Source organism: Triturus cristatus, chromosome 12 (genome assembly GCF_964204655.1).
Source record: "Triturus cristatus chromosome 12, aTriCri1.1, whole genome shotgun sequence".
In the NCBI taxonomy this organism is placed as follows: Eukaryota; Metazoa; Chordata; class Amphibia; order Caudata; family Salamandridae; genus Triturus; species Triturus cristatus.
In genome coordinates this window covers 847,800,167-847,817,372 of record NC_140595.1, presented here as the reverse complement: position 1 = coordinate 847,817,372, position 17,206 = coordinate 847,800,167, and the positions used below count along the sequence as shown (strand labels likewise).

Sequence of the window (17,206 nt, the reverse complement as noted above, 5' to 3'; positions counted from 1 at the left end):
GGAGGCATCGAAGAGATGGCAACAGGGCACAGGAAAAGAGAGCAAAAGAGAAGAGAGCAAAAAAGAGACATAAGGCAGAGAATGGCACAGAAGGCGAGAGAGCAGGAGGGGGAAGGGTGAGAAGAAAAGGAGCAAAAACGGAGAAACGAGCACAAGAAGCAGAGGAGCGCGAGGCGAAAAGAGCAAAGCAGAGAGAGAGACCGACAGAGAGCGATGTAAAGAGATGCCTTAAGAGAGAGGCAGAGGGATAACGGAGAGAAGCAAGGACAGACAGAAAGAGACAGGAAGAGGGAAGGAACAAGATGACGTGAGAGATGGACAGAGAGAGGGACAGAGAGAGATGCCTCGACAGGGGCAGACACAGAGAGAGGGCTGAGAGAGATGGCTTGAGAGGGACGGGGAGATGCCTTGAGGGAGAGAGAGACAGTGACCATGAGAGGGAGGCCTTGAGAGAGAGGCAGTGAAAGAAATAGGCATTGAGAGAGAGGCAGGGGTAGAGAGACAGAGACAGAGAGGGACGGAGAGATGCCTTGAAAGAGAGGCAGGGATAGAGAGGCAGAGACAGAGAGGGACGCAGAGAGATGCATTGAGGGAGAAACAGTGACAGAGAGAGCGAGGCCTTCGGAGAGAGACAGGACAGGGAGTGACGGCGAGAGAGGCCTTGGGAGAGAGCCAGAGACAGAGAGAGCGAGGCCTTGAGAGGGAGGCAGAGAGAGAGGCAGAGACAGAGAGAGCGGAACGGAGAGAGATGGCTTGAGGGAGAGGCCGGCGGGGAGGGGCTCCTGCTCCCCTCCCCGGTGCCTCCCCCGGGGTGGACTCCGTTACTTGGGGGCTGTCCTTCATAAGAGGTGTCTGCAGGTTCAATGCTGACGTCAGCCCGCACCTGTGCCTGCCCCCATCAGCCTCCACCGAGAGCGCCTCGCAGTCTGCGCGTCTCATCCTTGCGGAGTAGAAGGAGAGAGTCTGTGCCCCGGACGGTGCCCACGAGAGCCCAGCTCCGTGCCCTGCTAGTGCCACATCCCTGCTCCGGAGAAGTGCCCAGGGCAGAACCTTGCCCTGTTAATACCTCGCCACCTGCTCCGGAGAAGTGCTCACAGTGAACCCAGCTACTTGCCGCAAAGTGCCCAGGACAGATCCATGCCCCGCTAATACTCTCCACCTGCTCCAGAGAAGTTCCCAGGACAGATCAGTGCCCTGCTTATACCCTTCCACCTGTTCTGGAGCAGTGCCCATCGAGAGCCCAGCTACTTCGCCCGCTCGTGCCCACCTCCTAGCTAGATTCCCTGCTCCCGGGCGGGACCCCTGCCCCCAAAGAAGTGCCAGGACAGATCCTTGCGCGTTAATGCCCCCTCTCCTGAGGCGAGTCCTTGCTCCCGGCTGGTACCCCTGCTCCAAAAAAGTTCCCTGGCGCTGACAGTGCCCGTTCATTAGAGTTGCCCCTGCCCCCTCCAAGTGCACCTACCAGAACCCCTGCACCCTAGATGCCCCCCCAGCTGCCCCCTGCCAGTGCGCCCTAGAAGTGCCCCTGCACTAATAGGACCCGCTCCTCAGAGGTGCCCCTGCTTCTTGCCCTCTTAGTTCCCCATCTCCAAGCCAGTGCCCCTGCCTTCTGCCCCTGCTCCTGCCTCAGCACCCTTCTTCCCCTGCTCCTGCCGTGCCCCCTGCCTCAGCACCCTTCTGCCCCTGCCCTCTGCCCCTGCCTACCTCCTGCCCCTGTTCCTGCCTTCTGCCCCTGCCCCCAGCCTCAGCACCCTCCTCCCTGCCTCCTGCCCCTGGTCTGTACCTCAGCCCCTCCTGCCTTCTGCCCCTTCCCCCTCACTTCGGGAATCATGTCCGTCATGCTGGAGACCGCCGGATTCTTCTTCGGGGTGATCGGGTCCGGGCTCCTGGGCATCACCCTCTTCAATGCCAACTGGCGCGTGTCCACTGTGGAGGGAAACGTCATCACCACGTCCACCCTCTTCGAGAACCTGTGGCAGAACTGTGCCACCGACTCCACCGGCGTCTACAACTGCAGGGACTTCCCCTCTCTGCTGGCACTGTCAGGTAAGGACACTCCGGTAAGGGCACTGTCAGGTAAGGGCACTCCAGTAAGGGCGCTGTCAGGGACGGGCACTCCAGTAAGGGCACTGTCAGGTAAGGGTACTCCAGTAAGAGCACTGTCAGATAAGGGCACTTCAGTAGGGGTACTGTCAGGTAAGGGCACTTCAGTAAGGGCACTGTCAGGTAAGGGTACTCCAGTAAGGGCACTGTCAGGTACGGGCACTCCAGTAAGGGCACTGTCAGGTAAGGGTACTCCAGTAAAGGCACTGTCAGGTCAGGGCCCTACAGTGAGGGCACTGTCAGCTATGGGCACATAGGGGGCTACCCTTCATATTGGCCCTGTGAGGGCACTCCAGTAAGGGCACTATCAGGTAAGGGCACTCCAGTAAGGGCACTCCATGCTGGCACTGTCAGGTAAGGGCATCAAGAGTTCTGCCCTCCCTGCTGGCGCTGTTAGGTAAGGGCACTCCAGAAAGGGCACTGTCAGATATGGGCACATAGGGGGATGCCCTTCATATTGGCCCTGTGAGGGCACTCCAGTAAGGGCACTATCAGGTAAGGGCACTCCAGTAAGGGCACTCCATGCTGGCACTGTCAGGTAAGGGCACCAAGAGTTCTGCCCTCCCTGCTGGCGCTGTTAGGTAAGGGCACCCCAGTAAGGGCACTGTCAGGTAAGGGCACTCCATTAAGGGCACTGTCAGGTAAGGGCACTCGGTGCTGGCACTTGCGGGTAAGGGCACCAAGAGCTCTGCCTGCCACGCCGGTACTGTCAGGTAAGGGCCCTCCGTGCTGACACTGTCAGGTAAGGCGCCCTCCATGCTGGCACTGTCAGGTAAAGGCAGTCCGTGCTGGCACTGCCAGGTAAGGGCCCTCCGTACTGGTACTGTTAGGTAAGGGGACTCCATGGTGGCACTGTCAGGTAAAGGCACTCCAATAAGGGCTCTCCATTCTGGCACTGTCAGGTAAAGGCAGTCCGTGCTGGCATTGTCAGGTAAGGGCACTCCACTAAAGGCACTCCAGTAAGGGCACTCCATTTTGGCACTGTCAGGTAAGGGCACTCCAGTAAGGGCCCTCCATGCTGGCACTGTCAGGTAAGGGCACCAATGTCTCTACCCTTCATGTTGGTACTGTCAGAAAATGGCTCGGGAGCTGTGCCTTCGGTGCTGGCACTGCCGGGTATGGGCACAGAGGGTGCTGCCCTTCATGCTGGCAGTGTCAGGTATGGGCACCGAAGCCTCTATCCACCACAGTGGTATTGTTAAGTAAGGGCACTGGGGACTCTGCCCTACATAGGGGTACTGCTAGGCAAGGGCAGAAACCGAGCCCCCTCCCTTCCAAGCCAGCACTACCAGGAAAGGGCACCAAGTCATCTGCCCTCCATGCTAGTGCTGCTAGGTGAGGGCACTGGCAGGTCTCCCCCCACACAATGGCACTACAAGCTAAAGGCACTTGTGTTTTCCCCTCTCAGTGCACTGTAAGCAAAGGGCACAGCGTCCCTGTCTTCCTTGATGGTACTCGCTGAGGCTCTGTCCTCCATACTGGCACTGGCATCCAGGCTGGAAGTGGAAGGTAAGTGCACCAGTGCATCTACCCTCCATACTGGCACTGCTGCCCAGGCTGGAACTGGAAGGTAAGGGCACCGGTGCCTCTCTACCCTCCATACTGGCACTGTCATCCAGGCTGGAACTGGAAGGTAAGGGCACCAGTGCCTCTACCCTCCATACTGGCACTGCCACCAGACTAGAATTGTGCGGTAAGGGCACCTGTGCCTCGCTACCCTCCATACTGGCACAGCCACTGTTAGACGGACCGGGAGGGTCGGCCGAGGTCAGGGGGAGAGGTCTCCGGGGAGAGCCGTCTCCAGCGATCGTACAGACAAGTAACTTCCCCCCCACAGACAGACACCACACAAGGATAAGATTTAGTGTTCTTTATATGCACTTCTTAAGGTACGCTGAAATAGTACAAGGAGGTCTGGACTCAGGGGTCCCCTCGATTTAGGTCTCTTAGGTTAGGGAAGGGGTAGCGGGACAGTCTGTTTACCAGTCAGGTAGTTCGGATGAGATGATGGTTAGCTCACAATCCTCGAGCTTGGTGGTGTAGCTGGTACGGGCCGCGGCAGCGCCAGCAGGTCCCGGTAGAGATGGTCGATACACGGTCCGCGGCAGCGCCAGCAGGTCCCAGTGAAGATGGTCGATGTACGGTCCGCGGCAGCGCCAGCAGGTCCCGGTGAGGATGGTCGTTACAACGGGCCGCGGCAGCGCCAGCAGGTCCCGACGAGGATGGATGTTGCAGAAGGCCGCGGCAGCGCCAGCAGGCAGGACGATAGTTCGCAAGATAGGGCTACGGCAGCGCCAGTAGTCCGTCAAGGCTGAGTTCTCTCGGTGTCTCTCGACTCCAGGATACAACTGCCATCCTGTTCCGCAGCTGCTCCAGTTATAGGGCAGGCGCCCTTTGATGTCCGGGCCCTCGCACTTGGAGGTCGGAGGGTCCGGGATGAAGGTGTCCAGACACCCAGCAGGGGGTGGAGCCAGCGCCTGGGGGAGCTGGAGGCGATCGGCACCTGGCGGGGGGGAAGAGCTCTTGACGCTTCGTTCTCCCATTGACCTGCCAAGTGGTCCGCTCACCTCCTGGGTGGATGGTGGTGCCGGGATGTCGGGGCCGGCCAGGCCCAGGGTTAGGGTCGGGGGGAGGCCACGCGGCCTCGTGGTGCAGGGCCCAAGATGGCGGCTTGACCCGGCCGGGGAAGCCGGTGGGGCTGGGGTTCGTGATGCATGGAGGTCCGAGGGCAGAAGTTCCGTCGGGAGACGGGGTGCAGGTGCTTTTCGTGGGTCACGCCTGGCGGGCCGGAGCTTGGGCCCTATCGTGCGGGGAGGGAGCAAGCCCTTCGTGTGGCCTGTCCAACATGCGTCCCCCCCAGCTGAGGCGGGGAGAGTCACCCATCTTCTTGGGGACTCTCCTCGTCGAGGCGGAAAAATCGTGACAGGCCATCCGCGTTGGCGTGATCTTGGCCCGGTCGGTGCTCCACGGTGAAGTCCATTCCCTGCAGGGAAATGGACCAGCGCAATAGTTTTGGGTTCTCCCCCCGCATCTGCATCAGCCACTGCAGGGGTCGATGGTCGGTTTGTACCCGGAAGTGGGTACCGAAGAGATAAGGCCGGAGCTTTTTGAGGGCCCATACCACTGCGAAGGCCTCCCTCTCGATGGTGCTCCAGCGCTGTTCTCGGGCCAGGAGACGTCGACTGATGAAGGCCACCGGCTGGTCATGACCCTCGGGGTTTAATTGAGAAAGAACGGCCCCGATGCCGTGGTCGGAGGCGTCTGTCTGTACCACGAATTCCCGACTGTAATCGGGGGCCTGGAGCACAGGGGCGGTGCACAGGGCGGCCTTCAGCTTCTCGAAGGCCGCTTGACAATCGGGGGTCCAGTTAATCCGCTTTGGTTGGTTCTTGGACGTGAGACCCGTGAGGGGCCCCACGATGCTGCCGTAGTCCTTCACGAACCGCCGGTAGTAGCCGGTGAGCCCCAAGAAGGCTCGGACCTCGGTCTGGGTGACGGGGGGCTGCCAGGACTGGATGGCAGCAATCTTAAGTTGCAGCGGGGCCACCAGTCCGCTTCCCACTTGGTGCCCAAGGTAGGTCACGGACCCTTGGCCAATTTGGCATTTGCCGGCCTTAATTGTGAGGCCGGCCCGCTGGAGGGCCTGTAGGACCTCTTGGAGGTGGAGGAGGTGGTCGGACCAGTGGCGGCTGTATACAGCGATATCGTCCAGGTAGGCAGCGCTGAACTCTTCGAGCCCCGCCAAGACCTGGTTCACAAGGCGTTGAAACGTGGCGGGGGCATTCTTCATGCCGAAGGGCATGACCTTGAATTGGTAGTGGCCATCGGGGGTAGAGAAGGCTGACCGTTCCTGGGCCCGGGGTGTGAGACCGATCTGCCAGTAGCCCGCTGTTAGGTCGAAGATACTGAGGTAGCGGGCGGCCCCCAGCCGGTCGATCAGTTCGTCCGCTCGGGGGATCGGATGAGCGGCGGTCCGGGTGACAGCGTTCAAGCCCCGGTAGTCGACGCAGAATCTCAGTTCAGGTGTGGTGCCGGGGGCAGCGGCTTTGGGAACCAATACAACCGGGCTGGCCCAGGGACTGTCCGAGGGCTCGATGACCCCGATCATGAGCATTTTGGCCACTTCCTCCTGTATGCAGGCCCGTACCCGATCTGGTACGCGGTAGGCCCGGTGTCGAATAGGGGGACTGTCCCCGGTGTCCACGTCGTGCAAACACCACGGGGTGACCCCGGGGGTGAGGGAGAACAGTGCAGCGAACCGCAGCAGGAGGTTTCGGCAGCCCTGGCGTTGCTCCGGGGTGAGGGCGTCAGAGAGTCGGACCCCGTCCACGGAGCCGTCATTCTCCTGAGTCTTCAGGAGATCCGGGAGGGGTTCGGAGTCTTCCTCTGCCCCACTGTCCGTAGCCATCAGGAGGCTGAGTTCTGAGCGCACAAAGTGTGGTTTGAGTCGGTTGGTGTGGAGGACCCGAAGGGGGTTTCGGGAGGTCCCCATGTCGATGAGGTAAGTGACGGGGCTTTTGCGCTCGACCACTTTGAAGGGCCCCGTCCACTTATCTTGCAAGGCACATGGTTCGGTGGGGGACATCACCCACACTTGTTGACCAGGCTCGAACTCAACGGAGGAGGCATTGTGATCATACCATCTCTTCATGTCCTCCTGGCTGGCCTCGAGGTTCGCCTTGGCCATCTCTCTGAAGCGCCGGGTCTGATTGCGTAGGGCCAGGAGGTATTTGAAGACGTCTGGAGGGGTCTTTAGGGGGGCCATCTCCCAACCTTCCTTGACTAGGCTGAGGGGCCCTCGCACAGGGTGCCCGTACAGGAGTTCGAAAGGGCTAAAGCCGAGGGACTTCTGGGGGACTTCTCGGTAGGCGAAGAGGAGGCACGGGAGTAGTACATCCCACTGGCGACGGAGGGGCTCTTCCAATCCCCCAATCATCCCCTTGAGAGTGCGGTTAAAACGCTCCACTAGTCCGTTCCCTTGGGGGTGATAGGGGGTCGTGAATCTGTAGGTGACCCCGCATTGTTGCCAGAGGGACTTCATGTATTTGGAGATAAAGTTCGAGCCTCGGTCGCTGACGACTTCTCGGGGGAAGCCCACCCGGGAGAAGATCCCCATTAGGGCCCGGCCAACCACCGGAGCTGTCACGGTCCGTAGGGGCACCGCCTCGGGGTAGCGGGTGGCATGGTCCACCAGTACCAGGATGAACCTGTGTCCTTGTGCCGTGCGGGGGTCCAGAGGCCCCACAATGTCTATTCCTACCCTTTCGAACGGGGTGGTGACCACAGGGAAGGGTTGCAGAGGGGTTTTCAGCTTCCGACCACTCTTCCCGCTGGCTTGGCATGTGGGGCAGGACCGGCAGTGGTTCAGGACGTCGTTCCTCATTTTCGGCCAGAAAAAGAGGGTCACTAGGCGACTGTAAGTTTTGTCCTGGCCCAGGTGTCCAGCCAGGGGGACATCGTGGGCCAGGTTGAGTAGGAAGTCTCTGAAGCGGAGAGGTACCACCAGCACTCGACCGGCCCCTAGCTCTGCGATTCTTTGTTCGCTGTATAGCAGGTCGTTATCCCAGTAGACCCAGTGAGATCCGGTGGAGTCCCCTGCGTTCTGGGCGCTGGCTTGTTGGCGGAGTCCCTCGAGGGAGGGGCAGGTCTTTTGTTCCTGGCGGAACTGTTCTTGGGTGGGCCCTCCTTCTTGACGCCACTGAGCCAGGCCGGGAAAGTCCTGGGGTTGCGCGTCCCCTTCGGTCGTTGGCTCTGGGGGGCTGGCCTCGTCGTTGTCTTCTACTGGGGCGACCGGGGGCGGAGGTGCTGGCCATTCCGGTTCTTCTGATCGGGGGACGGCATGGGCGGCCATGGACCGGGTGGTTATGCAGGCCCAGTCCGGGAGGCCCAGCATCCCCAGGTGCTCTCTTCTCTCGACGGTGGCCCACGGGGAACTTTCGAGGTCATTCCCCAGGAGGCAGTCCACGGGGGCATCGTCCCGGACCGTCACTTTCAACAGGCCGGAGACCCCTCCCCATTCGAATGGGACGCAGGCCATTTGACACATACTTTCAGAATTGTCGGCTGAGCGGACGGGGCAGAGAATGTTCGGCAGGATCTGCTCGGGCTTCACCAGGTGACAGCGGACGGCTGTCACACTGGCGCCTGTGTCACGCAAGGCCTCGGCCCGATGTCCATTAATGGTCACCCACTGACCGTATTTCCTGGTGTTAGCGGGTAGGGGAGCCCGCGGGACCATGTCTCTTCCCCCTAGGCACGCCAGGACCATGGCGGCCGGTTCCCACTCTTGCTGGGCCGGCTCATACTCTTCCTGTTCCTCCGATAATCGCTCTTCCCCCAGGGCGGCGGCAGCTACCTGGCGGGGCTTGGGTGTTTGGTTCTGCGGGCAGCTCGGGTCATTGGCGTAGTGGCCGACTCGCTGGCATCGGTGGCACGTGACGTTGGCTCGGAACCCAGGACGCATCGGGGGGTTGCCCCGGCCGGCCGGAGGCGGGGTGCTGGCCACGGGTGTTGCCGGCAAGGCTTCTCTCCCTCGCCCCTGGCCTCCTCCTCCTCGAGGACGGTGCTGGCCTTGGTTGCTTCGGTTCTGCTCGTGTGGCCCTCTCCGGCCCACTCGGGTGCTTTCCCATCGGTCAGCTTCGGCGGCGAGCTGCCGGGGGTCAGTCAGCTTGCTGTCGAGGAGGTGCTGCCTGAGCTCGACGAAACAGTTGTTCGACAGGTGCTCCCATACCATAAGGTTAAAGAGTTGCTCGTAGGTCGTGACATGGCTCCCCTTGATCCAACCCTCGAAGGCACGGCTGAAATAGTTAACGTACTCCACCCAAGTTGTGCCCGGGATCCGAGTGCAATCTCTGAACCTCTGGCGGTACATCTCGGGTGTGAGGCCGTAGCGGGTGAGGAGGGCCGCCTTCATGTGGTCGTAGGACGACATTTGGTGATCTGGGAGCTGTAGCAGGGCATCGCGACCTTCGTTGACGAACCTCCCCCATAGTCCGGCTCCCCAATCACTCCGGTCGATCCGGTGGGAGGTCATGGCGATCTCGTAGGCTTTGAACCACTGTTGTATGTCGTCTTCTCGGACATATTCGCGGACAACATCCTTGGGGATGTGTACTTTTTTCTCGGTTGGCCCCGGGGTGTGCGGTCTCTCAGGCACCCCCGATTCTTTATTCTGTTTCCGAAGTTCTATTTCCGCCAGTTTGCGCTCGTGTTCGAGTGTTATTCTTTTTTCCTCAAGCTCTCTCTGTCTCTGCTTTTCTTCACGCTCCTCTCGGAGCCGCAGATGCTCTAGATTTAGTTTCTGCTCGGCTAACTTGAGTTCACCGTCCATCTTGAGCCGTGCCATTTCCAACTCGTGTAATCTGGTTCTTTCTCTTTCCTGGATCTCCTCCTGCGAGAGGCCCGTTCCCCGCTCCTCGGGAGCCGTGGCGTTCCCCTCTGGTGCGACACTGTTTCGGTCGGAGGGCCCGGCGATCCCAGTTTCTGTCCACGACTCAAGGGCGTGCTTCAAATCATCTTTGGTACTCAGGCCGGTGATAGCAATGCCTAGTTCCATGCAGAATTGTTTCAGTTCGCGGTGGCTGTATTCTTCTAACTTATCCATTTGGAATTTTTCAGTGGAACCGCTATCTTTGGCCGACATCGTGGTTTTGTCGTGGGGTGAGCTACTATCTGTACGATTACGCGTTGATTCGGATCGCGCCGCTGGCCACCAATGTTAGACGGACCGGGAGGGTCGGCCGAGGTCAGGGGGAGAGGTCTCCGGGGAGAGCCGTCTCCAGCGATCGTACAGACAAGTAACTTCCCCCCCACAGACAGACACCACACAAGGATAAGATTTAGTGTTCTTTATATGCACTTCTTAAGGTACACTGAAATAGTACAAGGAGGTCTGGACTCAGGGGTCCCCTCGATTTAGGTCTCTTAGGTTAGGGAAGGGGTAGCGGGACAGTCTGTTTACCAGTCAGGTAGTTCGGATGAGATGATGGTTAGCTCACAATCCTCGAGCTTGGTGGTGTAGCTGGTACGGGCCGCGGCAGCGCCAGCAGGTCCCGGTAGAGATGGTCGATACACGGTCCGCGGCAGCGCCAGCAGGTCCCAGTGAAGATGGTCGATGTACGGTCCGCGGCAGCGCCAGCAGGTCCCGGTGAGGATGGTCGTTACAACGGGCCGCGGCAGCGCCAGCAGGTCCCGACGAGGATGGATGTTGCAGAAGGCCGCGGCAGCGCCAGCAGGCAGGACGATAGTTCGCAAGATAGGGCTACGGCAGCGCCAGTAGTCCGTCAAGGCTGAGTTCTCTCGGTGTCTCTCGACTCCAGGATACAACTGCCATCCTGTTCCGGAGCTGCTCCAGTTATAGGGCAGGCGCCCTTTGATGTCCGGGCCCTCGCACTTGGAGGTCGGAGGGTCCGGGATGAAGGTGTCCAGACACCCAGCAGGGGGTGGAGCCAGCGCCTGGGGGAGCTGGAGGCGATCGGCACCTGGCGGGGGGGAAGAGCTCTTGACGCTTCGTTCTCCCATTGACCTGCCAAGTGGTCCGCTCACCTCCTGGGTGGATGGTGGTGCCGGGATGTCGGGGCCGGCCAGGCCCAGGGTTAGGGTCGGGGGGAGGCCACGCGGCCTCGTGGTGCAGGGCCCAAGATGGCGGCTTGACCCGGCCGGGGAAGCCGGTGGGGCTGGGGTTCGTGATGCATGGGGGTCCGAGGGCAGAAGTTCCGTCGGGAGACGGGGTGCAGGTGCTTTTCGTGGGTCACGCCTGGCGGGCCGGAGCTTGGGCCCTATCGTGCGGGGAGGGAGCAAGCCCTTCGTGTGGCCTGTCCAACAGCCACCCAGGCTAGAACTGGAAGGTAAAGGCACCAGCGCCTCTACCCTCCATACTGGTACTGCCACCCAGGCTGGCACTGTAAGGTAAGGGCACCAGTGCCTCTCTACCCTCCATACTGGCACTGCCACCAGACTAGAACTGTGAGGTAAGGGCACAAGTGCCTCTCTACCCTCCATACTGGCACTGCCACCCAGGCTGGAACTGGAAGCTAGGGGCACCAGCGCCTCTACCCTCCATACTGGCACTGCTGCCCAGGCTGGAATTGGAAGGTAAGGGCACCAGCTCCTCTCTACCCACCATACTGGCACTGCCACCCAGCCTGGAACTGGAAGGTAAGGGCACCAGCGCCTCTACCTTCCATACTGGCACTACCACCCAGGCTGGAACTGGAAGGTAAGGGCACCAGCGCCTCTGCCCTCCATACTGGCACTGCCACCCAGGCTGGAACTGGAAGGTAAGGGCATCAGCGCCTGTACCCTCCAAACTGGCACTGCCATCCAGGCTGGAACTCGAAGGTAAGGGCACCAGCGCCTCTACCCTTCATATTGGCACTGCCACAAGACTAGAACTGTGAGGTAAGGGCACCTGTGCCTCTCTACCCTCCATACTGGCACTGCCATCCAGGCTGGAACTGGAAGGTAACGGCACCAGTGCCTCTACCCTCCATACTGGCACTGCCACACAGGCTGGAACTGGAAGGTAAGGTCACAAGCGCCTCTACCCTCCATACTGGCACTGCCACCCAGGCTGGAACTGGAAGCTAAGGGCACCAGCGCCTATACCCTCCATACTGGCACTGCCACCCAGGCTGGAACTGGAAGGTAAGGGCACCAGTGCCTCTACCCTCCATACTGGACCTGAAAGGTAAGGGCACCAGTGCCTCTACCCTCCATACTGGCACTGCCACCCAGGCTGGACCTGGAAGGTAAGGGCACCAGTGCCTGTACACTCCATATTGGCACTGCCACCCAGACTGGAACTGGAAGGGAAGGGCACCAGCACCTCTCTACCCTCCATACTGGCACTGCCACCCAGGCTGGAACTGGAAGCTAAGGTCACCAATGCTTCTACCCTCCATACTGGCACTGCCACCCAGGCTGGAACTGGAAGGTAAGGTCACCAGTACCTCTACCCTCCATACTGCCACCCAGGCTGGAACTGGAAGGTAAGGGCACCAGTGTCTCTACCCTCCATATTGGCACTGCCAGCCAGACTGGAACTGGAAGGGAAGGGCACCAGCGCATCTACCCTCCATACTGGCACTGCCATCAATTCTGGAACTGGAAGGTTAGGTCACCGAAGCCTCTACCCTCCATACTGGCACTGCCACCCAGGCTAGAACTGGAAGGTAAGGGCACCAGTGCCTCTACTCTCCATACTGGCACTGCCACCGGATGGAACTGGAAGGTAAGGTCACCGATGCCTCTACCCTCCATGCTGGCACTGCCACCCAGGCTAGAACTGGAAGGTAAGGGCACCAGCACCTCTACCCTCCACACTGGCACTGACATCCAGGCTGAAACTGTGAGGTAAGGGCACCAGCGCCTCTACTCTCCATACTGGCACTGCCACCGGATGGAACTGGAAGGTAAGGTCACCGAAGCTTCTACCCTCCATATTGGCACTGCCACCCAGGCTGGAACTGGAAGGTAAGGACACCAGCGCCTCTACCCTCATACTGGCACTGCCATCCAGGCTGGAACTGGAAGGTAAGGGCACCAGCGCCTCTACCCTTCATACTGGAACTGCCACCCAGGCTGGAACTGGAAGGTAAGGCACCAGCGCCTCTACTCTCCATACTGACACTGCCATCCAGGCTGGAACTGGAAGGTAAGGACACCAGCGCCTCTACCCTTCATACTGGCACTGCCATCCAGGCGGGAATGGGAAGGTAAGGGCACCAGCGCCTCTACCCTTCAAACTGGAACTGCCACCCAGGCTGGAACTGGAAGGTAAGGGCACCAGCGCCTCTACCCTCCATACTGGCACTGCCATCCAGGCTGGAACTGGAAGGTAAGGACACCAGCGCCTCTACCCTTCATACTGGCACTGCCATCCAGGCTGGAACTGGAAGGTAAGGACACCAGCGCCTCTACCCTCCATACTGGCACTGCCATCCAGGCTGGAACTGGAAGGTAAGGGCTCCAGCACCTCTACCCTCCATACTGGCACTGCCACCTAGGCTGAAACTGGAAGGTAAGGGCACCAGCGCCTCTACCCTCCATACTGGCACTGCCATCCAGGCTGGAACTGGAAGGTAAGGACACCAGCGCATCTACCCTGCATACTGACACTGCCATCCAGGCTAGAACTGGAAGGTAAGGGCACCAGTGCCTCTACTCTCCATACTGGCATTGCCACCCAGTCTGAAACTGGAAGGGAAGGGCGCCAGCGCCTCTACCCTTCATAATGGCACTGCCATCCAGGCTGGAACTGGAAGGTAAGGACACCAGCGCCTCTACCCTTCATACTGGCACTGCCACCCAGGCTGGAACTGGAAGGTAAGGGCACCAGCGCCGCTACCCTTCAAACTGGAACTGCCACCAGACTAGAACTGGAAGGTAAGGTCACCGATGCCTCTACCCTCCATGCTGGCACTGCCATCCAGGCTGGAACTGGAAGGTAAGGGCACCAGCGCCTCTACCCTCCATACTGGCACTGCCATCCAGGCTGGAACTGGAAGGTAAGGGCACCAGCGCCTCTACTCTCCATACTGGCACTGCCACCGGACTAGAACTGGAAGGTAAGGTCACCGATGCCTCTACCCTCCATGCTGGCACTGCCACCCAGGCTAGAACTAGAAGGAAAGGGCACCAGCACCTCTACCCTCCACACTGGCACTGCCATCCAGGCTGGAACTGTAAGGTAAGGGCACCAGTGCCTCTACTCTCCAGACTGGTACTGCCACCCATACTGGAACTGGAAGGTAAGGTCACCGAAGCCTCTACCTTCCATATTGGCTCTGCCACCCAGGCTGGAACTGGAAGGTAAGGACACCAGCGCCTCTACCTTTCATACTGGCACTGCCATCCAGGCTGGAACTGGGAGGTAAGGGCACCAGCGCCTCTACCCTTCATACTGGCACTGCCATCCAGGCTGGAACTGGAAGGTAAGGGCACCAGCACCTGTACCCTCCAAACTGGCACTGCCATCCAGGCTGGAACTGGAAGGTAAGGACACCAGCGCCTTTACCCTTCATACTGGCACTGCCATCCAGGCTGGAACTGGAAGGTAAGGACACCAGCGCCTCTACCTTTCATACTGGCACTGCCATCCAGGCTGGAACTGGAAGGTAAGGGCACCAGTACCTTTACCCTCCATACTGGCTCTGCCACCCATGTTTGAACTGGAAGGTAAGGCCACCACAAGATGTGCCCCTCAATGCTGCCACCTCTCAAGGGCTTTGCACTCCATATTGGCAATGTTAGGCAAACGAATCGAGGGGCCCTCTCCCTGCTGGCATTGCCTTGGGCTCCCTCCGTACTGACATTATCAGTTAAGGGCGCCCCAGGGCTTCACCCTCCAGGCTGGCCCGTTCGTTTACTTTTTCACTACTCTAGGAGTGTATATTGGACGCTCCATTGGGTGGCAGCCTCAAGTACCCACAATCTGTGGGGTTCCATGGCGTGGGCACAGTCAGCTCAACATATCCTTTCAGCTATGGGCACCGTCAGGTACCCAGTCTGCCTGGCCTTGTCACAGTGAGGTACCCAACGACTCCTTGACATGGGCACAGTCAGGTACGGACAGCCTCTCTGGCCTGGGCACAGTCAGGTACCCACGTTCTCCCTTGCAGCGGCGCATTCAGGTACACATACCCCTCTAGCACGGACAAAGTCAGGCACCCATACCATCCTGTTTGGGCACATTCTGGTACCCACAGTCTCCTTGGCATGGGCGCAGTCAGATACCCACAGTCCCAGTGGCACGGGCACAGCCAGGTACCCACAGCCGCTCTGGCATGGGTGCTGACAGCTGCCCACAGCCCCTTTAGCATGGGCACAGTGAGGTACACAAAGCCACTCTGTCACGGACGCAGTGAAGTACCTACAGCTTCTTTGGCACGGCCAGGTACCCACAGCCCCCCTGGCATGGGCACAGTCAGATACCCACAGCCTCCCTGGTATGGACACATCCAGGTGCCTACATTCTCCTCTGAAAGGCAGAGTGAAGTACCCACAGCCTCTCTGGCATGGGTAAAGTCAGATACTAACAGCCCCTCTAGCATGGGCGCAGTGAGGTTCCCACGGGCATCTCTGGCACAGGCGCAGTGAGGTACTCACAGCCCCTCTGGCATGGGCACAGTGAGGTACTCACAGCCCCTCTGGCATGGGCGCAGTGAGGTACTCACAGCCCCTCTGGCACGGGCACAGTGAGTTGCCGGGTCTGGTGTCTCAGTGGACTAATGCATCCACTGCAAGGGCCTGTGTTCGACCTTATGGTCACAGATTAAAATCCCGGCGGGTCCACTCAGCCTTTCATCCATCTGAGGTCGATAAAATGAGTACCATTGAGTTGAATACCAATAAACATCTGTTATTCAGCGCCTTGAGACCCACGGGTGATAAGTGCGCTTTACAAATACACGTGTTATGTTATGTGTTATGTTACTCACAGCCCCTCTGGCACGGGTGCACTGAGCTAACCACACCCCCTCTGGCAGGACTCAGTTACGCACCCACAGCCCCTTTGGCATGGATGCAGTGAGGTACTCAAAGCCCCTCTGGCATGGGCCCAGTGAGGTGCCCACAGCTTCTCTTGCACGAGAACAGTGAGGTACTCACAGCCCCTCTGGCATGGGCTCGGTGAGGTACCTACAGCCCTTCAGGCATGGGCTCAGTGAGGTACTCACAGCCCCTCTGGCACGGGCACTGTGAGGTACTCACAGCCCCTCTGGCACGGGCACAGTGGGGTACTCACAGCCCCTCTGGCACGGGCGCAGTGAGGTAGTCACAGCCCCTCAGGCATGGGCACAGTGAGTTACCCACAGCCCCTCTGGGAGCCTCATCACTTTTGTGTTTCGCCACTGTGGCCTCAGTGTTTGCTACAGCTTCGAGGCGCTCTATTCTCCTGGGCTTCGGGGAAATAAAAATTAGCAGGAGGCGTGTACCATGTTGAGCACAGGTGAAGGGGAGTCTCCTACTGAGCAGCAGGGGGCGTGTATCGTGTTGAGAATAGGTGAAGGGGTGTCTCATACTGAGCAGCAGGGGGCGTGTACCATGTTGAGCACAGGTGAAGGGGTGTCTCCTACTGAGCAGCAGGGGACGTGTATCATGTCGAGAATAGGTGAGGGGGCGTCTCATACTGAGCAGCAGGGGGCGTGTACCATGTTGAGCACAGGTGAAGGGGTGTCTCATACTGAGCAGCAGGAGGCGTGTACCATGTTGAGCACAGGTGAAGGGGTGCCTCATACTGAGCAGCAGGGGGCGTGTACCATGTTGAGCACAGGTGAAAGGGTGTCTCATACTGAGCAGCAGGGGGCGTGCCGTGTACCATGTTGAGCACAGGTGAAGGGGTGTGTCTTACTGAGCAGCAGGGGGCGTGTACCATGTTGAGCTACGAAAGTGGCGCCTAGTGATTGGTGAAAGGTGCATTGTTTGCATGTCTTTATCCATACATTTCATCAACACTGAGACACAGGGGCCCGGATTGCCCAATGTTTGGCACAGGCGCTCACGAGACGCAAAGCAGCGCCACGTGGCCCCCCAGAGCAGCGTCTAGCAGCTTTAAGACACACAAGGATGTGTGTGCGAGAGATGGTGCGAGCGCAGAGCTGAATGGCCTTGTGTTGCATAGTGCCAATATCGGCAACCGTTATCATATCATACATCAGTACATAATCATAATAAAACACACGACACTGAATGTAAGTGGAGAAATATTGCTGCAGGTTTATTAGCATAATAAATATGCAAACACGGTGGGTTATCTTACGGGCGATCCCAGGGCAGGCCAGCCCCATGGCGCCTGCCCGTCTGATAAGCCTAGGGTCACCATGGCGGCGCCAATTGGTGACCACCAAATGTTGGGAGGGTCCACCCCTCCCATCCGTGAACCTCCAGTCCACATGCTTCACCACGCCCCCCCGTGATGGGTGGGCGGAGCATACATGGCAGCCCCCGGTTGCTCAGACCCACAACCGCCTGTCGGTAGCGGGGCGCCGTAGGTCTTCCAGTGGACACGCTAAAAGATCCCTGGGTATCCTGGCTTAGCACCACACGGTGCTGCTGCATGCTATACCCCTTGGTATGTGCAGACCCTGGATCGCCCTGTAACTCC

At 59.4% G+C, this 17,206-nt stretch overlaps 1 protein-coding gene and 1 long non-coding RNA gene across 3 annotated transcripts in view; one reads left to right on the top strand and one right to left on the bottom strand.

The window, feature by feature from the left end:
• The window catches only part of LOC146783064 (uncharacterized), a 486,434-nt gene that overhangs the window by 236,805 nt on the left and 232,423 nt on the right, over nucleotides 1–17,206 (bottom strand). The window lies entirely within an intron of this gene.
• The window catches only part of CLDN15 (claudin 15), a 222,380-nt gene continuing 206,038 nt past the window's right edge, over nucleotides 865–17,206 (top strand). Inside the window, exons 1-2 of one of the 2 annotated variants that reach the window (XM_085639813.1) lie at nucleotides 865–1,723; nucleotides 1,799–2,046. In XM_085639813.1, coding sequence (XP_085495939.1) covers nucleotides 1,830–2,046 — 217 coding nt within the window. In that variant the 5' untranslated portion in view covers nucleotides 865–1,723; nucleotides 1,799–1,829. Of the gene's footprint in view, nucleotides 2,047–17,206 lie in introns of both variants that reach the window. The other variant, XM_085639812.1, reaches the window with a different exon arrangement.